General features: G+C 40.0%; 1 protein-coding gene across 2 annotated transcripts; it reads left to right on the top strand.

Moving 5' to 3' along the window:
- The first annotated feature begins 2,417 nt into the window (after positions 1-2,417).
- zgc:162200 (uncharacterized protein LOC558638 homolog) lies at positions 2,418-21,078 on the top strand. 2 transcript variants are annotated; one of them, XM_046871461.1, is made up of 10 exons: positions 2,418-2,634; positions 3,620-3,916; positions 6,449-6,661; positions 9,052-9,204; positions 10,486-10,947; positions 11,848-12,699; positions 14,114-14,287; positions 15,965-16,116; positions 16,865-17,204; positions 18,693-21,078. In XM_046871461.1, exons 2-10 carry the CDS (start codon positions 3,701-3,703, stop codon positions 18,696-18,698), a joined length of 2,568 nt encoding a protein of 855 aa, XP_046727417.1. In that variant the 5' UTR covers positions 2,418-2,634; positions 3,620-3,700; the 3' UTR covers positions 18,699-21,078. The 2 variants fall into 2 exon arrangements, with proteins under 2 accessions (XP_046727417.1, XP_046727418.1); XM_046871462.1 differs by lacking the exon at positions 2,418-2,634 and adding an exon at positions 2,726-3,099.
- The last annotated feature ends 1,569 nt before the right edge of the window (positions 21,079-22,647 follow it).

Here is a 22,647-nt window from a genome sequence, read left to right as displayed (position 1 = left end):
CAGGTCCCAATACATTTTTCTGGGAAGATGAATGGATCTTTTGGCTACAGATACACAGATATGAGCCGATAAAGGTAGCAATATCACTCTTTCATCTTCCCAGTTTATCACATCACATTACACACACACACACACACACACACACACACACACACACACACACACACACACACACACATACACACATACACACACAAACACACACTCTCACCTAGGGCAATTTAGCATAGCCAGTTCACCTACCAGCACATTTTGGGATGTGGGAGAAAACTGGAGAAACCCCCCAGCATACACATTTGAAATGATATGAATTTTCAACCTTATCACCTGCTAATAGAGTATCTAAATTAGATTGTGAGACAGGAACCTAATTATTCCCACATTGTTATATCAGTAGGGTTGACCCTTAATTAATTCCCAGCAACAGCTCAGTTCATTAATCAATGACTTTATCAAGCATTTGCTTTATTTATTTTTTTACCCCATTTTATTACACACATAAATATGCAATTGATGCTCACAATATTACGTAAATGTCTGACAGTGTGTCATGACATATTATCTGTGTTTGCTGGAATGACTTGAATTCTTTATACTTTAGTTGCCTTATTGCACCTCCATGGCTTCACGCTGACGCTCTTGCCCCAATCGTGATGGCAGGCCACCCCCATGTGACATCTGACCTTTAAACTTGGAGGGTTGTGTGGATGCCTGGCACTGAGTTTCCCACACTAGAGGGAGGTCTTCATCTCTCTTCATCTTCCTGCTCTGTTTTTCTGGCTTTAATGGGCATGAGAACTCCACATATCACTTTTGATATGTGTCAGAATAATTTACATCCTACGCTTGGTCTTCACTTTGGCTTTGCTTTTTTTGTGGCCCTTGTGTTTTTCTATTGCAGGTCCTTGTGTTGTGACGTCAGTAGATGGGAAAGCTTGGGAAGATTGTGAGTGGACGGAGTGCACTTACTTTTAGTGACCACATGGTGGTGAGATCCACATAAGCTGTGATCCGAAAGAGCTCTGAAGCATGTTTAAACATTTATGATTAGACAGACAGACAGACAGACAGACAGACAGATAGATAGATAGATAGATAGATAGATAGATAGATAGATAGATAGATAGATGATAGATAGATAGATAGACAGACAGACAGACAGATAGATAGATAGAGATAGATAGATAGATAGATAGATAGATAGATAGATAGATAGATAGATAGATAGATAGATAGATAGATAGATAGATAGATAGATAGAAGGCAGACAGACAGACAGACAGACAGACAGACAGACAGACAGACAGACAGGCAGATAGATAGATAGATAGATAGATAGATAGATAGATAGATAGATAGATAGATAGATAGATAGATAGATAGATAGATAGAAGGCAGACAGACAGACAGACAGACAGACAGACAGACAGACAGACAGACAGACAGACAGATAGATAGATAGATAGATAGATAGATAGATAGATAGATAGATAGATAGAAGGCAGACAGACAGGCGATAGATAGATAGATAGATAGATAGATAGATAGATAGATAGATAGATAGATAGATAGATAGATAGATAGATAGATAGATAGATAGAAGGCAGACAAACAGACAGACAGACAGACATATAATTAAGTGAGAAGAGAAATTGTTATTTACCCTCTTTTAAAGAATTCTACTATTTTAAAGCCCTATGGTACACTGTTGAATCTCTATGATACACTCTTAAATCCATTTGATACTCTGTTCAAACAATATAATACCGTATTAAATACCCTATAATACATTGTAAAAATCATATGATACACTGTTACTACTGTAGTAGTAGAAGTAGTGGATGAGTTACATATATGTCTTCTCTTGAAATTTTGATTTCTATCCATAAATAGCAGGATATTACAAAGGAATGTGTATGAATATGATTCAATTTACAGTAAATATTATCATCTCCAAACACTTCTATCGCAACGTATGATATTTTATGGATAAGCAACAAAACAAATACATCCCAATAAAATTGTGATCATTAGCAAATCAAATTTTATGTCACATACACATACATACATGGTATTTTTTAATGTAAAACAAATTTTGTGTGTGTGTGTGTATGTGTGTGTGTGTGTGTGTGTGTGTGTGTAGTGTTATTTCTGGGCCCTAGTGTTTATTCTCATTCCTTTGTTTAGATATTTCTTAAATAAATATAAAATGCAGTGCATGTGTAAATCATGAGTCCTATAGGAACGCGTGAGAATGCATTGTCTTCCTGCTGAAGAACAGCGCGCTCATGTGTCGTCTCAAATCCCTCGGTATTTTCTTAATAGGCTCCCTAAGTAGGGCAAAATATGTTAACTCTTGCGTTCCACCTAGTGCACTTCAGTGCGCAAGAGAATTTGAGCACCGCGCTGACGTTGTCAAGGAAGCGCCGAGGAGCCGCTCATTCAGTGTTGGAACCGCAGCTCGGGTGCGGGAAGGAGGAGACGGAGGAGGAGAGGAAAAATCGGAGGGATATTCTCATCCTTCGCCTTTTGTAGTCCGTGGATAATATTTGCGGGGAATATCTGCGGAAATATTCGCAGTGGCTCCTTTTTTTTATACAGTAGAGTAGGTAAAGGAGGACGGATTCGAAGCGGGTAAGAATCTGGAGTACTGGGTCGCTCCTGAATGATATATTGTGATGTAGCTTAACTAGCTGGTTACGACGAGCATCCGAGTCCCCCGAGACCTAGCGAGCTAATCCTCTGACTGACTGTTTCATATTCATTTGTCGGTTTTTTAGCTGCTAATTCGCAGTAGCGCGTGTAAACACTTCATCTTAGCCGAGTGAGAACTCATTAGAGAGCTCGCGTGCTAATGCTACCACCTGCCTGGATGTGTCCTGATTAGCCTCCACGCTAGCAGAGAGTCGGCAATGTGACACGGTTAACACCCAGATGATGCCCGAGGATTTTATTATTATTTTTTTACCACCACAGGATCTTTTTATCCCTTTACAGTCAATATATGAATATTCTCTTTGTGTAGCTTTTCCCCCATGAAGATTCCAACATCCATTTCTGTGCTGCAAATAATAGAGGATTTTTCAATAGAAAAATGTGGTAAGGTGTATATAAAGATTTAATCAGGGTTTTATTTGCAATAGAATGACAGAAAATTTGTGTGTATATATATATATATATATATATATATATATATATATATATATATATATGTATATATGTATATATATATATATATATATATATATATATATATATATATATATATATATATATATATATATATATATATATATATATATATATATATATGTGTATGAGGCAGCTTGGCAGGAGCTGGAAAGTATTATACATATATACTGTATGTAATAATAATAAAAAAAAAATGATGGTCTTAAATGATTGGTTGCATCATGACTGAAGGTGCACAAACTTTTGCACAAGACACCCATTGGGCTGACTGCTGAGAACGTTTAAGTGGGTGAATGTGTCTACATGAACTCCTTGATCAAGTCTGATGAGTTTTGGAATTGAATGCTCACCTTTTGTCACAACCTTCTGACTAAACTGCAGACGTATAAACGACTTTAACCTCGTGTATATCGGACGATTCTTACAGTTAATCCTCAGGCGTATGGCAGGGATATGAGAGGACAGGCGTGAGTGGCGTGTCCCGGAGTGTCGTGTGAGGAGGAAGAGGATGCTGGAGGAGGACATGGACGCGACAGGAGGAGCGAGCCTCGAGGCCGAGGTGGAGCGTCTCTCTGCCGAGCTCCAGGAGGCCAATGAGGAGAAGCACCAGGCGGCGCGGTACGGTCTGGCCGTGCTAGAGGAGAGCGCCGCTCTCAAGTCCAAACACAGCCAGCTGGAAGAGGAGCACGAGGCCCTCAAACTGGAGGTGCAGCATCTCCGTGAGGTCAGTTCACCCCCCCTAAAGGGTCGGGGAATAAAGTGATCTGTGAAATTGGGAAAGAAGCAGACAGATGGTGTTTGTTGCTTGAGGGAGGGGAGTTTGTGCACTGGGTGTGGGGGCTGAAGGGAGCAGGTGGGCTCTTTTAGCAGCCAAGTCTGGCAGAATTGATCCAGATTATTTACAGTAGCTTTAACATGTGCGAATGCCACGTTCACATTCGCATTGTGTTTAATTTGATCTATCGCTCAGTATTAGTTTTTATCGTGATGGATGACTCTTTTTGGAATTGATCTAGTGAGGGTTTGTACTGAATTATTAACGCGCTATTGACTATTGCGCAACTGATAATCATGCATAATGCAATTAAAAAAAAAAAAATCTGCTGTGAGATCACTGACCAATGTGTGACATACCCACTGTTAGTCATCTAACAAACGTTGTGCATCATTGTACATTCTGCATTCTGATTGGTCAAATCACACGTTTATTTTGATGTGCATAATAATACATTATTATAGTGGCTACTTATACAGTAGCTTGTATGGCGGTCGCGTCACATGAAATCAATATAAAAAAAAAATAATGTATTGTTTGTCTGGTGACGTTTTCTCTGAGGAGATTTTTATGTAGCATGTTCAGTGGAGTCTCGACTCGACTCTCAGTGGAGTGTCTGTGCTTTATAACAGTCAGAAAAGAATAAAATCTGACATCTGATGCTCTAAATGTTTGACAAGTTGTTGCAAAAAAAAAAATGTAATTGAATTGGGTTAAAAAAAAAAAAAAAAAAGATTTATTTTATTTACAAAATTTATTTACAATATCTTTTTCCCCAAGCAAGCCCACTTGCCATTAATAAAGCACTCCTTTACAGTCTGGAAGAGGATGACACAATCCTGAAATGCGAAAATTCCCGGAATTTGATGGAACACGTATAAGAAATTTCACCCGAATATACATTCATTACTGTTAATCATTGTTAAGGTGATAGGTGCTTAAATGCAGCCTGTGTATTAGACTGTTGATTAATCCACATCCATCATTAAAACTCTTGTATTTTAGTTGTTAATCATACGTTGGAAATCTGTGCAATCAAAAGTGATTATAAAGTGAGTATAAAGTGTCCTAGACAACCTTTCCTGTAATTTGTTTCTGCAGATGGACACAGATCGTGATGTGTCTCTTATTTGTTCCATCTTGTTCTTTATTAAACCACATTACAGGACCGCAGCACACTTGTTTTCTCGCTCGGGTTCCCAGTTGAATGTTTAAATTGTTTAGTCATTCTCCAGGGTTATAGTGATTAACAATGTCTAAATGAACGCACAAGCAGAAGCAGCAGAGTCCGCTGTATATATTATGACATTCCAGCTCGTGTGTTCAGCGATGCTTAAGATGTCAAAGAACAATTTGCTGCATTGAATTCATGACCTCCCTTAAATTAGCCATGCTGGCATTTGTAGGGTTGGGCAAGTTTCTCCAGCCACCTCCCTGGGAGAAAATGCTGAGAATTGAAAGAGACTGCTGAGAAGTGACTATAACATTCTAAACACTATTCATCAGCTGTGAATGTGTAGTAAAAAAAAAAAAACATGTATTGACATTAAAAGTATTGCATTTTTGGTTGGCACTTTTGGGCTTGTTTGTTCTGGGAAGACGATTACGTTCAGGGTGGTAATAGTGCATATCAGGCACCTTCACACTAAACACTACAGAATTGTTTTCTTGCAGCACACCTCGTCATAGCCTTACGTTATTTATCTAATATACATACAGTTTTTCTTGGTTATGTGAAAAAACCCGCAAATTATAGATATGTATTATTCTTAAGATCCGTCTTTCATCACTATTGCAGCTAAAATGTATGCTGGATATAGTAGTGTTCAAAGTCACATTAGTTTAAATTACACCAGTAAATAACAAAGAGCTTGAAGTCTCGGAACTGGTACAGTGAACTGGGCCTATAAACGCTCTCTGTTCAGTGGGACATGATGGCAAGGCAGCATGACTGTGTTAAATGACTCGGAACATTAAACCATAAAGACGAAGCACCAGATCAGCTCCTGCTTTCCTCTCATTTCTCTGTCCGAGCCATTCATTCCAACGGCGCCACTCTTGAACGGTTCTTACTGCATTTTTTCTCTCACTCGAGGTTTGTCCTACATGTTCAGAAAAGAATGGGGCAGGGTTTTTAATGCCTGACCTACTCAGGCCCAATCCAGTCTGGAGCGATTCATCACATAGTGTTGGGTGTAAATGTTTCCGTGCCGAGTTGAACCATGTGATCTTGAGACTGCAGCGGTTTGCTAGTCAACGCGTTGAGAAAGTGTGGTCACATCAGCAAGTCAGAATGCACAGTTGTCATGTATGCTTGTTTTATTTTGTGTTTATTTGTTGATTTGTAAATAAGTGAAGATGTTTATATTGAGTGATTGTCTAGTTTAACAGTCCATCTAGTTATGCAGTCAGTTATTCATGCTTATAAATGTGCAGGTAGTTACAGTATACTGGCATGATAACATTTGTGTGCTTGTGCAGGCGCTGGCCGACTCTGTGAGCAGCCATAAGCGCGCAAAAGCAGATGGACAGTGTCGGGAGGAGAATCTGCTACAGGAGACGGCCAGTAAGGAGGCTGCCATGGCAACGCGGATGGAGGAGTTGCAGTCGGAGCTAAAGCAGGCCCGAACGACGCTGACCAACAGCACGGCTGAGATTGAAAGGTTGAGCGGGCTCACCACTCAGCTAAAGAAGGTACCACATGCACATATGATGTTACTTCGGGGTTTTCACATTTGTACGACATCATAATCTATTTAATAAATTCAGGTATTCAGCTTTTACTTATTATTCTTCTATGATTATGGAATTAATTGTCGCAGCATTCGCAGTTTAGTCCAAGTTTTTTTTTTTTTTTTTTACGTTGAGGTCTGAAGTGCTTGTTAAATAACCTTTCTGGATATGAAAAGTCATTAGAAGACCGTATATGGCGAGCTTGGAAATGAGATCTGATTATAGGTGCGTCTCTTACAGGTATTGTAATTCAAACCCAGGCTCGGTTTCAGTTTCTACTGGAATTACAGATTAAGGTCACTCGGAGCTGATTGGCCAGTTTTAAGAGAACAGTGCTTCTTTGCACAAATGGTGTTAACTAGTGAGGTGTGTGTGTGTGTGTGTGTGTGTGTGTGTGTGTGTGTGTGTGTGTGTGTGGGGCAGCATGAGTGTGCTTTTAACAGGACATTGTCCCAAAGCAGCTTTACAGAGATAAAGGTTATAAAATGTAAATGTATATTTTTTTTCATGCTTATAAGTTTATCCCTAACGAGCAAACCAGTGGCATTTGTAGCAATTAAAAACTTCCCGTCATGGCACGAGGAAGGAAGCTTAGGGGGAACCCATCTACATTTAAGTGTCACTGAATGTCCAATCATTATAGTTGTATTGTTGTGCTTTAATTGCAGAAAGCCAATATTTAATTACTTAAAAACTTTAAGCAAACTTAATAACAATTGTGTTAATTCCAGTATGGCACATAAATAATTAACTGATTATTTCTTATGATTTATTTAATTATCACTAATTATTTCATTATGCATACACCAATCAGGTGTATTGACATGAGCGGTGAAGTTAATGACTGAACTCTTTATCATGGCATCTGTTAGCAGGTGGGATATATTAGGCAGCAAGTGAACATTTTGTCCTCAAAGTTGACGTGTTAGAAGCAGGAAAAATGGGCAAACATAAAGATTTGAGTGAGTTTGACCAGGGCCAAATTGTTTTGGCTAAAAGACTGGGTCAGAGCTTCTCCTAAACTGCAGCTCTTGTGGGATTGTTCCTGGTCTGCAGTGTTTAGTACCTATTAAAAGTGGTCCAAGGGAGGAACAGTGGTGAAAATAAAAGCATATAGAATATCATTAATTTAATGTTGTATAATAATTAAATGATATATGCATAAGTTAAATATTCAAACATGGAAAACAATTTTTTGAACATACAGTAAAGGCACAGTAAATCATGTTTGAAAACAGAATGTTGTAGTAGACAAATACTATAAAAAGAGAAGGAAACGGAGAAATGCAGCAAGCTAACAGGCTTGATTTAAAAAAAAAAAAAAAAAAAAAATATGCATGGGTGTTCAAAAAAATATAAGCACTCGCAGTGACTAAAAATGTAATCATTTACTGCTGCTGATTTAGTGGTTGTTCGCACCGTTTTAACTGATTCCATCACTATGTCACGAATGGGCTAATTGCACAACCCGATGCTCGCGAGTCACGCCGGAACAGTTCTAGAACCACCGTCCCGAATCCGTTAGCAAACAAACAGTTTACACAATAGTAATACGTTAAACTATACCAGTTTCACATGATGAGGATTATACAGTATCTGTTTAACGTGCTGATGTTTTGCCTTTATCCGTGACTTGGGACGCACACTTTTTCCTGCTGTCAGTTGACTCTGTACTCACCGGCATTTCGCAAGCGGATATGTTATCTTGCCATCACGCTAAACTGTAACTTGAGCAGGCAGACTAATCGATAACGCCATCCGTTGATGACAAATTTTAGTTGTAGATTAGTTGTTGCAGCCCTAATATATAATATACAGATTGATCACTTTTGGAGTACTTTGTTTTACTGGAACAGAGGGATCTACGCAGGCAACCTGGTTTAAAAGGTAAATAATAACACCTCTGCTTTCACTTCAGCAATGTGAAAACGTGCAGGTAGAAAAATCTATAAAGTCGTCATACCCTGTCGTCTAATGCCTCAACTTGCTGTTATGACCAAAAACAGAATGATTCTAAGAGTTAGTCGTTAGGGGCAAGTTAACCTTCATTAGAACTTTGGCCCTCTTCGTTATGCTATCCTATACATTTACTACATCATTTTTTGTTTGTTTGTTTCAGTAATTCTGTTTGCCTAACGATTGTGTCTTATGAATGTCGTGTGTGTGTGTGTGTGTGTGTGTGTGTGTGTGTGTGTGTGTGTGTGTAATATAAAATATATATATATATATATATATATATATATATATATATATATATATATATATATATATATATATATATATATATATATATATATATATAATATAAAAAATTAAACATTTTGTGTATGTCTGTCTTGTTGTTTCTGTAGGAGTGTGATGGTTTGGAGGCTGAGAAGGCTTGTGTCAGGGAGGAGTTGAAGGAATTTAAAGTTCGTGAATTGCAGCAGCTTCAGGACAACACTGAACTGGAGGAAGAGAACATTTCCCTGCAGAAGCAAGTCTCTGTGCTCAAAGAGAACCAGGTGTGTGGGTGTGGGTGTGTGTGTGTTACATAAGATCTTTTGATCTGTAGCTGTCACCTAATGGGTGACACTCAAGAGACTTGCAGCGAGGAAGTTGCTGTGTAACGGTGGGCAGTGCCTCAAGTCGTCTCATAATCTTTCCTAGATGAAGTCAGCCTTTGTTGAGAGGGATTGGTGAGAGGTGTCTTGTGACAGATACTGTGTGTGTGTGTGTGTGTCATCATCAGAGAAAAACAACTGCTGTATTTGTACGAGTCGTGTTCTCGCACATTCACAATAGCCCTCTACATAGTTTTACTGTATTACAGAAAGGTTTTTTCCTATCAGCCTCTCACGAGTGACCTCTCCTGAAGGCTCTGTTCCCATTAGCACACGTTAACATCTTTATTTAAGAGCATCCAAAGTAAAACTGTCTCGAACAGTCAGACTAGAAATTCTGGTGGTACAGAGAGAATAAACTCTTACTTTTGACTGGCGTCTCACATTTAATAAGGATTATTAATCCTGATGGACAAACTAGTTTTGGTAGGGCTGTATTGAAATGTAGGAAAAAAAAAATTTTTATCACAATTTTCATGCACAAAATTGTCGCCAATATTGTCAATTTAGACACATCATATTTATGGCATTGTGTGATGATGATGAATAAACAGGAAATTGAAAGTTTTACTTTGAACATAATTACCCAATATAATCTTCAGTTGTATAATTCAAAGAAATCTTAATTGGATAAATGTCAAATACTTATTATATAGAGATTCTAAATAAATCAATAAACAAACAGGCCACTGACATGTTCAGGCTGCCAAACGTCTCTCCTGTTTTGTCTTCTGATCTTTTGCTTGTGTAACCTAATCATAGTGCATTTGTCTGCAGTCTGCAAATGTTTTGGGGGAGGGTCAGGACAATTTAATTGGAGTTTGATAAAAAAAAAACCAATGCTTTGATCACCCTGGATTTTCTGCTTTATGGCGCTTATCAGATGCCCTCATCCAGAGCAACTTTCAAAAGTGCTTTACAGTTTTCCTTAGTAAATATATTCTAATGCTGGTTCATTAGGATATGACAACATTACTTATAATTGCTGGTATACTGAATGCCTTGTGTAAAGTTTTTGTTTTCACAGAATTCATTCACATTGCACTATTAGAAGGTCATAGCCAGAGAAGTGTTCAGAGGTTTCCATGGGCAGAGCATCTGAACCTTGACAGTAACTGAGCACTGCTCATCCATAGATGCATAAACAATGAGTTTTATTTGGTTCTCCTGATCTGCCTTCAGGTGGAGTTTGAGGCGCTGAAGGTAGAACTTTCGCAGAAGGATGAGGAACAGGAGCTCCTTCGGGGACAAATGGAGGAGGCCGGCCGGCTGCGCGAGATTGCTGAGAGGCAGCTCGAAGAAGCCCTTGAGGCCCTGAAGGATGAGCGTGAGCAGAAGAACAGTTTGAAGCGCGAGCTAGCTGCTCGCACGGTCAACCCGTTTGACTCCGTGGTGCACCTGGACCTGCAGCTGGATGATAGCTTGGACGGCGATAGGGCTGCAGATGAGAATGAGCATGGAGATAAAGAGGATGAAGAGCAGGACAGTGGCTACAACCACTCAAAAGGAAGCGAGAAGCAGCGCTGCTCTACACCCAGGGGCAGAGAAGTGTTCCTGCGGCCTCCTGCACCAGGGCTGGTGGCTGACCTGCTGAGTGAACTCCATCTGTCCGACACACAGAAGCTCAAACAGCAGCTGCTGCAGGTGGGCCACACATTCAAATTTTACAAGGAAGGATATTGACTCACTTTCCTTAAGGTCTTTAACTGCCAGTATGTATTTTAGAAGCTTTGTGATGTGGATACACACACGCATTGTTCTTTTATAAAGCTGGATTTTGGACTTAGCTGGCAATGAACCAGCATTGTAAAAGAAATAAACACCCCTCCCCTTACACCCACATACACACAATATAGCAAAAAAGTGTTGCTTCTTAGGCAGATCATACACTCTTAATGTAAGCTGTTTATATAAGGCTACCCGCTGCCTGTAACCAAATCTCGTTTTTTGGTTTGTTTGTTTTTTAAACTCTGGGTTTAAAGGACTGTTTCTTCAACTGTTCAAGCCCATTGCCCTCATGAATTTATGTGTGGCTTAAAATGCACTTCCTGTCTATAAACCACATCCTATACAAGATCTCATACACAGGAGACTCTTAACAGGTCTTGACTGTGTTTTAAAATAGCTTATAACTATCTGCTCTTTTAAATGGTACTCTTTTAGATAGGTGGATGGATAAGAAGTAAGATAAAATATGAATTAATTAGTGTACACAGTCTTTTTTTTTTGCTTTTCTGTTCGCACAGAGGTAGTTTCCGCTTTATGAATATGCAGGAAATGCCCCAAAACATGTGCTCAGCTACTTCAGTTGGTAAAGATACAGCGCCTGTTTTATAAATGAATGTGGTAAAATAGCTGGAGTTGAGATTTTTACATTTTTCTTACTCTGCAGTAATAATAACATTTTTACAAAATATAATACTAAGCCAGCCATTCAGGCCACCAGAGCAAAAGTAATTTAAAGAGTAAAATTTTATTATTTCAATTAAAGAAGTCAACAGACGTTTGTCCTCTATCACTACGATAACATTTTCTTTACTGCAGGTGGAAAGGGAGAAAGCAGCTTTGGCCAGTTCAGTCCAGGACCTCCAGGAGTCACTGGCCCAGTCTAAAGTGGCATTAGATGAGCATAAAGTGAAGGTGGAGCAGCTCTCTCAGCGTCTGGAGGTCCTGCAGGGTTGTTCCTCTTCTTCCACCGCTCAGTCTGGGACTAAAACTCAAGAGCAGAATGGAAATAGTGAGCAGGTGAATGACGAAGATCTGGAGCTGGATGCTAAGAGTGCAGGGGTGCTCGAGAAGCGCATGCGTGCGGCCAACGCTGAGCTCATGAAGCTGCGTGACGAGCTGAAGGAGGCCGGTGAACACTGCCGGGCGCTAGAAGAGCGCCACCTGCAGGAGAAGGAACGCTGGAGGGCAGAGGCGCAGGAGCTGGCTGACAAGATCCGTCAGTGCATTGCCTCCAGCCGTCATGACCAGGAGCGCATCGGGCAGTTGGAGCTTGAGATCGGGGCCACACGCCGCGTCGCCACCGACTCCGAATGCAACCTGAGCGCCACGCAAGAGGAGCTGCTGGCCTTCTCTGAAGAGCTTGCCAATCTCTACCACCACGTCTGCATGTGCAACAACCTCACACCGCGGCGCGTCACGCTGGACTACTATCGAGATGGAGCACGAGGCGGGAGAAGGCACCACCATGGTTCGTTCCGGAAGCAGAGGAGGTCAGGAGAGGCATTGGGAAAGGGAGCGCATAGCGCAGAGCTGGACATCACAGCAGCGAATGGAGATGCCTCTGCAAACTGTGGAAGCAGCCCCAGCTCTCCAACACTAGACTTCAGGGACCCCACTAATGTGCGCAACCTGGTGGCTGTTATTCGCTGCCAGATTAAACACCTCCAGGTAAGCATAACAATATGTAATGAGAGAATGTGTACACAACTCAGATTGCATATTTCTGGCCACAATTCCTTCTTCACTGCAGCCTACACAGTCAGAGTCTAACTATAGAATTCTCAGTCTGTCAGGGTTAAAGGGAATGACAATATAATAGCATAGCATGCACAATCTCAAACACCCCTCTGGGGTTAGACCAGCTAAGCCCAAATGCTAATACCAAATATGAACATGTATAAAATAAACCAGCATGATCATCACAGTTATGTAATGGGGACGCTGTATGCCAGGTCAGTCTTGAAACAGTTGCTACAATAAACATGAATATAAAGGTTCTATCTTTTGATAAAAGCACTTAGCATGATTTAAGTCTGTGTGAGGGGAAAATATTTTTGATAGGATTGAGGTCCTAACCCTAGGTTAAGTGGAAGCAGTAAGTATTTTGAGAAAGGAACAGGAATGTAATTCTTGGCTTCCTTTTTTACTCACAGTGCACAACTCCGAGCTCTCTGTTGTTGAACAGTTTGAGTCTGTGCGCATGTTACAACTCATAAATGGCGTTATGAAAATATTGATTATTTCATTATTTTATGACATTCATTAACACAGTTTGCATTCAGTTTACATTGAGTTTTCATTTTTGAACTCTTGAAGCTCACTTTAATATTTGAGTAGTGCATGTATAGCAGTACAAATTTACTGTCCTCTGAAAATAACTCAACATGCATCCATATAATTCTCAAATCAAGCCTTTGCCATGAGGTGCCATGTTGAACATTCAGTGGTCAGTATGAGAGAATTGTACTCAAAGCATCAAACTTCAACTGCTCTAATACAAGATACAAATTTGTATGGTCCTGTCAAGCAGACAAAAACAAGAACATGATGAATAGGACATGTAGCTTTGCGTGGTTAGCAACGTACAGCTGTTATCACTTATCACTTACTCACTTTTGTTGGCAGTTATTTAGACAATAATGGCTGTATGTTAAGGTTATTTTTAGAGGACAGTAAATCTGTACTGCTATACAAGCTGCACATTGACTACTCTAAAATATATCCAATTTTTATTTCTATAGTATTGTCCCTTAAGAAGATATACTAAAATGGTTGCTGAAATGTGAGGGGTGTACTCACTTTTGTGAGACACTGTACATCCAACTTAAATAAAAAAAAAAAAAAAATAGATACTTCAAATAAAAAGCATCAGTGATTCGCCTCTAGGGGCCATTCTATATGTACTGTATAACGCAACCTGGAAAAACTATCGGTATGGATTTTTGTCGATATTTTTGTGTGCCGATTAATTGCCACAACTGATTAATTTGTCTTCCTCTGTTTGTAATCCTTTTTTGTCTGCTACTGCACTACTATCAGCACAGATGGAAACTTAAAAATAAATTTCTTGGTTTTTTTTTAGGTGGCTGTTGACCTGTGCCGACAGCGTGGTGCCTTACCCTCCTCTGCATTAGGGGGCAGCACTGAATCTGACCGTGAAGCTCTGCTCGAGGAGGTGCTGAAGCTCAAGTCTCTTCTTAGCACCAAGAGAGAGCAGATCGCCACACTCAGGACTGTCCTAAAGGCAAATAAACAGGTAGGAAGGTTATTTTCACTGGCTTTATCTAAACATTGTCGACTGTTCAATGCAACAATATTTTGTCTTAGTGCATTATCGGATTTACCCTTATTTAATTTTTTTTAATGGTTGTCAGAAGTTGCAAATTGTCAAAAGCATGTGGGAGTTCAGTTAAGACTAGAGATATTTCAACCGCAGAGGCTGCGATTACATTTTGTCACGTGACCCGCAAGAGTAAAGCATTCTGCAGAGGAAGCATCAAGTTGGCACGCTACACTGCACCTTGATCTGTTGTGCGATGACTTCAGGCTTGACAGAACCTGACCCTGTGGAAAATTTAGTGTCAAGGTGGAACAGTACATTGTGTGGGATTGTTTTGGCTTTGAAAAAGATGCCTGACGTCAGGTTTGAAAAACCCGCCTTGCTAAGGTTGCTTGCTCACGGGGCAACACTACTAACCTGATTCAGCACTTAAACACCACACCACAGTAGTTGCACAGCCTAAAACCGGAACACCAGTGGGGTCAATGGCTGACATGTTTGAAAAGCATAACTCCATATAAATGTTTAAAATGGCACACGGAAATTACTGAAGCAGTAACATGAAAGATATGATGCCGCTCCGTACGGTGACCAAGCCCTTTGATAAATACACTGGATAAGCGATACAGCGTGCCCTCCCATACATAATACGTAGCCAGTTCGCTATACTGGAGCTACACAAGAACATGCTAACTGAGTCGCAGCAGAATATTCCAGGCTAAAATGTTCAATGTCTCATCCACTCCTTTATTTTCGAGTGACTAGCATAATAATGTAGTCCAGTGATTCTGCACAAAGTTTCTCAGGCCTGTTAATACTCTATAATATGATTAAACATATCTAGATGTTCCAGATCTAGTGTAAAATAGTGTAGATCTTATAACAGTAAAAAAAAATCATGCAAAACTAGTTAGTATGTTTATTGACCCAGCTTTTCTAGGTCATGGTAGTGTATCTGACACTTCAAACAGAGGTAAAATTTTAGTTGGTGTCTGGACAGTAAACCTGCGATGTGAAACTCTTCGTCTCGTGTTGAAGCTCACACTGTTTTCCTGTAAATGCAGGATGCAAATTCTTTTGGGGAAATGTTTGGCACCTCAGATCCATTTGTCATTGAAACTTGAAACTTTTTTTTTTTTATGTTATGGAAATTGTTTACTAAGCATATGTTCACTTCTCCCTCCACATGGTGGTATTGGAAAGTCATCGCCTTGAGCAAACTCGGTAGTGCACGAGAGCTCGTTCTGCGAGTTTTACCCAGTGTGGTCGTCTTTTGTTAGGATGAATTGTCTGACCTTTTCCAGTCACTGATCTTTCCCATTGTGGGCATGATCTAAACTAAAGGAGGACTTTATTGAACTCTTAACAGCTGTATGATGTAATACTGTGCATCATAATAAAATACTTCATCGTTGATATATATTTGTTCAAACTTCCCAACAAATATATTCCTGAAGCATAAACCAGGGATGAGATTGTTGTGAAGGCATTACTGTTGTAACACACACTGTTCTACTCTAACACACATTCAGAGATCCTAACATTTGAAAGTACATATTTTCTACATGTTCTCCTTTTAAATCTTGTGAGCTACATTATTATTTATACATATACTATTTTTTTACGTCTACGTTCAAATTGCTTTTCTTTCAGACTGCCGAGTTGGCTCTAAGCAACCTTAAGACCAAGTACGAGACCGAGAAGACTGTGGTGTCCGAGACCATGCTAAAACTGCGAAACGAGCTCAAGGCCCTGAAGGAGGATGCTGCTACTTTCTCCTCTCTGCGGGTCATGTTTGCAAGCAGGTACAATACACGGGCACGCTCTGAGAAGCTTATGGCTTCGGACACTCTGTGACATTCCTGATGACGGGACCAGAGTGGAAAGCTGCAGAGATTAGTCTTTCAGTATTTTGTCTGAAGAACTGGATAATCGGATTATAATCCTAACCTCTCGTCTCCCAGCAAATTCCGCTCACATGCAGATTAACGTGCACATTTCCTTACTTCTTGTAGCCAAACAGAATGTCAGGCTGTATTGCATCTTATTGCAGTTACAGAGCTTTTTACATGGTATATGTATAGTGCAAATAAACCCGTTATACATCTTTAGACATTTCTTCGACATCTGGAAGCCTACCGCTTTCTTTTGTTTGTCTAATCTTCCGAGGTTATATTAAATTATGATGACTGGTATGCAATTAAGAGCTATAATCATGTTTGGCTTGCATTATGTGGGATAATGTTTTAGATAAAACACACAGTTGTCTACAGTGAGATTAGGTTAAAACTCATTTTGCTCTCAAAAGCTTGTATTGAATCCTTTTTCTTTCTTCAGCCTGAAATAAGAAACGAGAGCACTGTAAGACATTTCTTGTTTCCACTGGCCCATAAACAATCAATCGTTCAGGGTCCTTTTTCCATTGGGTGACAGATATATAATAGTTGTTAGCAGGAATAGTCTTCATTTGATCTTTTTAGAAATGTGCCGTTTTGTTTGTTTGTTTTTCCCCTCATTTTTAATGCTAAATTGTATTACGTCTCTCCCGCTCAGATGTGACCAGTATGTTACACAGTTAGATGAGATGCAGAGGCAGCTTGCGGCAGCAGAGGACGAAAAGAAGACCCTCAATTCACTCCTGCGCATGGCCATCCAACAGAAGCTAGCTCTAACTCAGCGGCTGGAGGACCTGGAGGCTCCACTGCATGTAAACAGTAACGGAGGAAGCCCACGTCGCTCCCGTGCCAAGCAGCTGGCCACCAAATCAGGAAGAGCGCCTCGGAGCCCCATGAGAAGCAGCCCACGTGCCAGCCCCGTGTTGGTCTCGTCATCAGGCCCTCAGAATGCAAGCGGCCATCTGAGGATGCTGTCGCGCAGCCTTCACGGCAGCCCTGTAAGACCCGTATCGTCTTCTTCCACATCCTCTTTTGTCAATCAGCCTCTGCCGTCCACTTCCACGCAAAGTCTGGCATCTGTGTGTGTCGCGCGTGACATGACGTTCATTCGTAGTCGTGGCTCTAATTTGTCTCGTTCGTTAGACGACTCAAAAGGCATCTTGGGGCCTTTCGCCACGTTTTCACTCCAGCCTGAGGTTACCGAGACACAGGCAAAAAGCATTCGCGTCTCAGGGCCGTGCCGTGATAACACCTTTATCAAAGTACGCCGGGCTTCTTTACCAGCTTGCAGATCGACGCCATCTCCTTCGCAATCGGTAGAAATCCTCACCTCTAGTTCTAATGTCAGCATTGACACCAGATCAGAGACAGGAGGCAGAGTGAGCAATATAGATGCAAGAGCCCGTTCTAAATCTATTGCTGAGCGTAGTGTAGTTCCCAAAAAGCAATCCAGAGTCAACAAATCATGCTCTGTGGAGGCAACTAATGTAAAACGCTTTCCTAGTGCATACATGCCATCCACCTCCTCATCCAAATCTCCACCAGCTCAAAAACACTTGAGTGTAGCATCCTCTAGTGGTCAAGCTGCTCAGTGCACTCAATGTAAACCTCAAAAATCTTCTGTCACTAGTAGTAGTAGTAGCGCAAGATCAGGTTCAAGAGTCAAAAGTCGGCCAAACTCGCGCTGTACCAGCGTGGATGAATCGTTTTCTGTTTCAAGCCAAGAGAACAGAAAGCAACAGGACGCACTGAAAAAGCAGCACACAGGTACAGAGGCGAATCGCAAATCTGTACAATACAAACGAAGTTCGGAGTCAAACAGCCGGTCCAGTAGTCGTCAGCATAAACAAGCTAAATAAAAAAAGAAACATTTTAAGAGGTATTTCTGTAATACATAATGCATGTCATGATATTTACCTTTGTGCATGATTTTAATGGATTTTTACATAAAATGTTTACAAGGATAAATTGTTTAGAAAAAAAAGGAAATGGAATGAAAATAGAATAACATCCAGCCAGATATATTTTACTGAGAAGAAAAAAAGCACATTTTATGGTCGCAGTTTTTATATTGTCATGTGATGATTTTATTATACAAATTGGAGCACTTTACAAATCGTGGCCTCATTTAGTGCCACTGATATAAAGCGAAAGACAAAATGAGCACAGCTAATAAAAAATTTATTGGAATTCACAATTAAACACTTGAATAACGTTTGTTAATGTGTGTATAGGCAAAAAACTTTATTTTAAATAGTCAGAGTAACTTGATAATCTGTAATATAATACAGTGCATTCAAAATGTTCCATGCTCAGTGTGGTGGGTTTTTTTTTTTTATTTTTTTTATGCTTTTATATTTCATGGCCATCTGCAAAACCATAGCCGTACACCTTAATGTGAAATTTGGCCTAATTCCTGATTCTCTGATTGTATATGTTTTGTCCCGGTCATGCGATTGATTTTGTCTCTCGGCCTGTTTTTGCAGCGGTGAATGCTCCATTCTTCCTGTCCTGCTCCAGTGTCCGTGGATCGCGTTCATGCCCAGCTCAGAACTTCCCTTAACCCTCCAGATCCGACCTGACATCCACTTCATCCCACACCAAACCACATCTGGCTCCTTTTGTGCTTACTCTCGTCTCATCTATCTTTCCTTTTCCGTCTTCTTGTTTGTTTGTGTCCTCTACCTCACTTCTCCTGTCTCTCCTGTCTCTCACTGTCTGGCTGACTCGCTGTAATGTTTGAGGAACTGAAAGCTCACTGGATTCCCATCTCATTTCACAATGAGCTTTCTGAGGGACGGCAAGGTATGAAACTTGCTTTCACTCTCATGGACATTGTTACGCACCAAACCCACCCCCGAAAGACCAACGTGTGTGTGTGTATGCACATTTTTTGTTTGTTTTTGTAAATATATGGGTAATGTATGAAGGAAATTAGAGCCTGCTTCATTGTACATTGGTTCACTACCAAGAATGACTGACAGTATTAGTGTACAGCTTAAGGCATGTTCTGAAGGATTTTCCTTTTTTTTTTTCTGCCTAACGTTTAATTTCCTACTGGGTTTTAATGCACTGCTCCCTAAGCTTTGTTCCTCAGACTTCTGTAGGCTTGAACATCTTAATTGAAAAAACAGACATTAATAGGAAAAACCTTTAATCTGCAGCACTGTATAGTAGGGGTGTTACAGTTTCATAGTATGAAATGACTTTCTATTACCATCCACCGCTTTGTGTTTTTCTATTTTATTTAATTTTTTATCAATTTCAAGTGGTTTTCATCAGTTTATGTGTCTTAGACATGGGCTGCACTGAAAACCTTTTGGCTGTGTAATTTGCTACTGCTGTATCCATGTGTCAGTGCTACCTCTGCTGATTACTGTTGGAGTATTCCAAACTTTATAATACACGACACACAGAAGAACACAGCATTGCTGACCAGAGCTAAGCTAAATAACTCTCTTCGCCTTTCCACACATCCTCACTCTTTCAGCTTTTAAAAATGGCCTGATTATACTATATATTCTGACGGCGCAAGCGCTTTTATGCATATCTTGTTCTCAAGTATTTTTGGAATTGTGATTTGATTAAGACTTTTATAGAAAAACTTTCTTCATGTCCTCGATTTTCCGCACCAGCTCGTGTTGTTTTTTTTTTTTTTTTTTTATGGTCAGTCGATACAGAGAAACCGTGATCGTTTTAGACGATCATACCATGAACTGTACCACCCCTACTCAGCATCATAACGAGATGTCTGGAGGTCTCGCTGCTAACTAGAGCAAGTGTTTATTTAAAAATAAATAAATAAATAAATAAATAAAAGAAAAAAAAAAAGGACGGTCAGCATTGTCCTGTCAGATCTACTGCCAGTTTTGCGACCTTTCACACAGAGTTAAACCCAAAGCACTGTTACATCAAATACTACTCTCTGCTACAAAAACAAGCAAAACCATGTGTAGTTCTTTATTATTTATCGAAGCAATAAGGCACTAGTGTTGATGCTAATGGAAACACATCATGGGAGAGAAACAGGATCTGATACAGTGCCTTAATCATATGCAGAGTTCACCTGTTTTTAGGAAATTCAGACTTTGTAGGTACTTGTACATAATGTATTATTTGTTCGAATAGTGTTTTTGTTTTGTTTGTTTTGCTTTACTACTGAGTAGCCACAAATCGTGCTATTTCCCTTGATTTCAGTCCTAAACTGGCAGGAACTGGTAGCATAAACCCATCGCTGTTCTTATCAGAGCAGCGATTCGCTTTCTATATGTATATAAGGTCCCTTGTGTTGTAGTCGATCAGGAAAAAGCTGGTCAGCTGTATTCCAGTGCATGCTCATAAACCATGTTCCTGTATGTAGGATGGCTTTCACAGGCAGTGGTGCGATTTAAAATAATGGAATCGAGGAACAAAAAGTAGTTTGGGACGAAGCTTCCAGCTGAAGCAAAGCTCCAACTTTGTTTCAGCTGCATTGACTTTTTTTCTTTTTTCTACAGTAATAATGTGTTTTATGACCTCAAACCTGATTCCGATATTTTTGCCCACACCACTGAACTTGGCTTGCATTATTCCTGTGTGGATAAACATTACCGTGGCTTATATATGTTTGCTTTGTCACAAGTGGTAGTGAAATCTCCATCAATCATACATTTTCCTGTTTAAAAGAAAAAAGACAAGACGTAACTTTGGTTACTTTTCAGTCTAGTGTTTGTGGTCTGAAAATAGTTTTTGACTTCTAAAATTCCCTCAGTCACAGTTTTAACTCCTGTTTTTAATTTCCACTGTGCATCCCGTTTTAACAAAAAAGGTGTAATTTGATTCGCACTGTTATGTGAAATGTGTAGTAAAAAAAATAAAAGTAAATTAAATGTCCTTAATGTGGGGCTTTTTTTTTTTTTTGTATGAAAAATTAAGAACAAAAAAAACATGCTTGTGTGGTAACATTATAGGTGATGTGTGTGTGTGGGGTTTAGGTTTTTTTTGACACTCTCACTCAAGAAACCTTTTACTGTAAAAAATATTTCGGTAAGCATTTATTTTATAAACATAAAATAGCTCAATTACCAGGTTCATTATCCAAATCTATATATTATTTTGTCAATTTATTACAGCTTATTACTTCAGCTTTTAATTCCTCTTTGTATTCCATTAAAATTGCCTGGTGGTCTAGTGGTTAGGATGCGGCGCTCTCACCGATGCGGCCCGGGTTCGATCCCCGGTCAGGGAACCAACCCCAGCCATTAGGGTTGCACAAGCCTTAGTGCCGGTCCCGAGCCCGGATAAATAGGGAGGGTTGCGTTAGGAAGGTACATCAGGTACTGATGTAGGTGAGGTGATGAGACCTGGGGTGCAGTCAGTGTTCACATTCATCCCAAAGGTGTTCAGTAGGGATGAGATCAGAGTTCTATAGCAGGCCACTCAAGATCTTCCTATCCAAAGCATGTAAACTTAGATCTTCAAGGAGCTCACTTTGTGCACAGGGGCATTGCCATGCTGGAACAGGTTTGGGTTTCCAAGTTCAAGTGAATGCAAAATGGTATTACAACGTATCTAAAGACGTCCTGTACAATTGAGTGCCTCCAGTTTTGTGGCAACAGTTTGAAAAAAAAAAAAACATATAGCAGGAAAGTTCAGGAGCCTGTCGAGAAAAACATTCTAATCCAACTTATTTAGCTTGTATTTTAATCAAACTGAGGGAGTAATTAAACATATTAAGCTAATAATTTATCATGGGAGAAAGAACAGGGGAGGGAGGAGAGTAATCAGTAGGAGAGCACTAGGAAGGATAAGGGGAGGATGGATGAGTTGGTGCAGGTGTGCAAGGGTGTAGATCACCATAGTCTTTGTTGTCAGTCTGCATCTCCTGATAACAAACAGCAGGAAGGTCAGGTGAGGTCTGTGTGCTCACGTCATGCATAAGAGCATGTCGCACAATGTGAGGAGGCCGAAAGGGAGTTTTTGGAACAGTAGAGGAAGAGAGATGCTCAATAAATTGTGCAAGATTGGAGGCAAGGAGGAGGAGTTGATATTGTTTTCTGAGAATACTTCTAACAGCTGTCCCGGAACGTCTGCGAGATGAAGCTCAATAAAGAAGAACCAACAAAGAGAAGTTAGAGGTCAATATCAAAAGGATTGGACATGAGACGTGTCTGACCACATAACAAGAACCTTACATAAGATTTAGTTGTGCAATTGGCATAAGCCTATAAATTGCTCAAGACCATAAAACACAGTCGGCTCTAAGACATATAGTATATATTAAAATATAGACAAACAAGGAGGGGAGAAGAATCAATCAGTTAGGAGATAAGGGGAAATAAAAAAAAGGTGGAGGTAAAAGCAGATAACTCTAAATTAAAGGGAATTTGCTAACACAAAGAAATTAGAAAAAAAAAATTATAGAGGTGTCATGTGACACCAGGGGGTGGGTGGGTGGGTGTG

Source organism: Silurus meridionalis, chromosome 17 (assembly GCF_014805685.1).
Source record: "Silurus meridionalis isolate SWU-2019-XX chromosome 17, ASM1480568v1, whole genome shotgun sequence".
Lineage (NCBI taxonomy): Eukaryota > Metazoa > Chordata > Actinopteri > Siluriformes > Siluridae > Silurus > Silurus meridionalis.
This window is presented reverse-complemented; position numbering and strand designations above follow the sequence as displayed.

What these genes read in the sequence shown, in the direction of transcription:
- zgc:162200 (XM_046871461.1), top strand. Translation starts at nt 3,701, where the DNA reads ATGCTGGAGGAGGACATGGACGCGACAGGAGGAGCGAGCCTCGAGGCC. An exon ending in CTGTGCTCAAAGAGAACCAG is followed by an intron (nt 9,205 to 10,485) that starts GTGTGTGGGTGT and finishes ATCTGCCTTCAG; the next exon opens with GTGGAGTTTGAGGCGCTGAA. An exon ending in GCCAGATTAAACACCTCCAG is followed by an intron (nt 12,700 to 14,113) that starts GTAAGCATAACA and finishes GTTTTTTTTTAG; the next exon opens with GTGGCTGTTGACCTGTGCCG.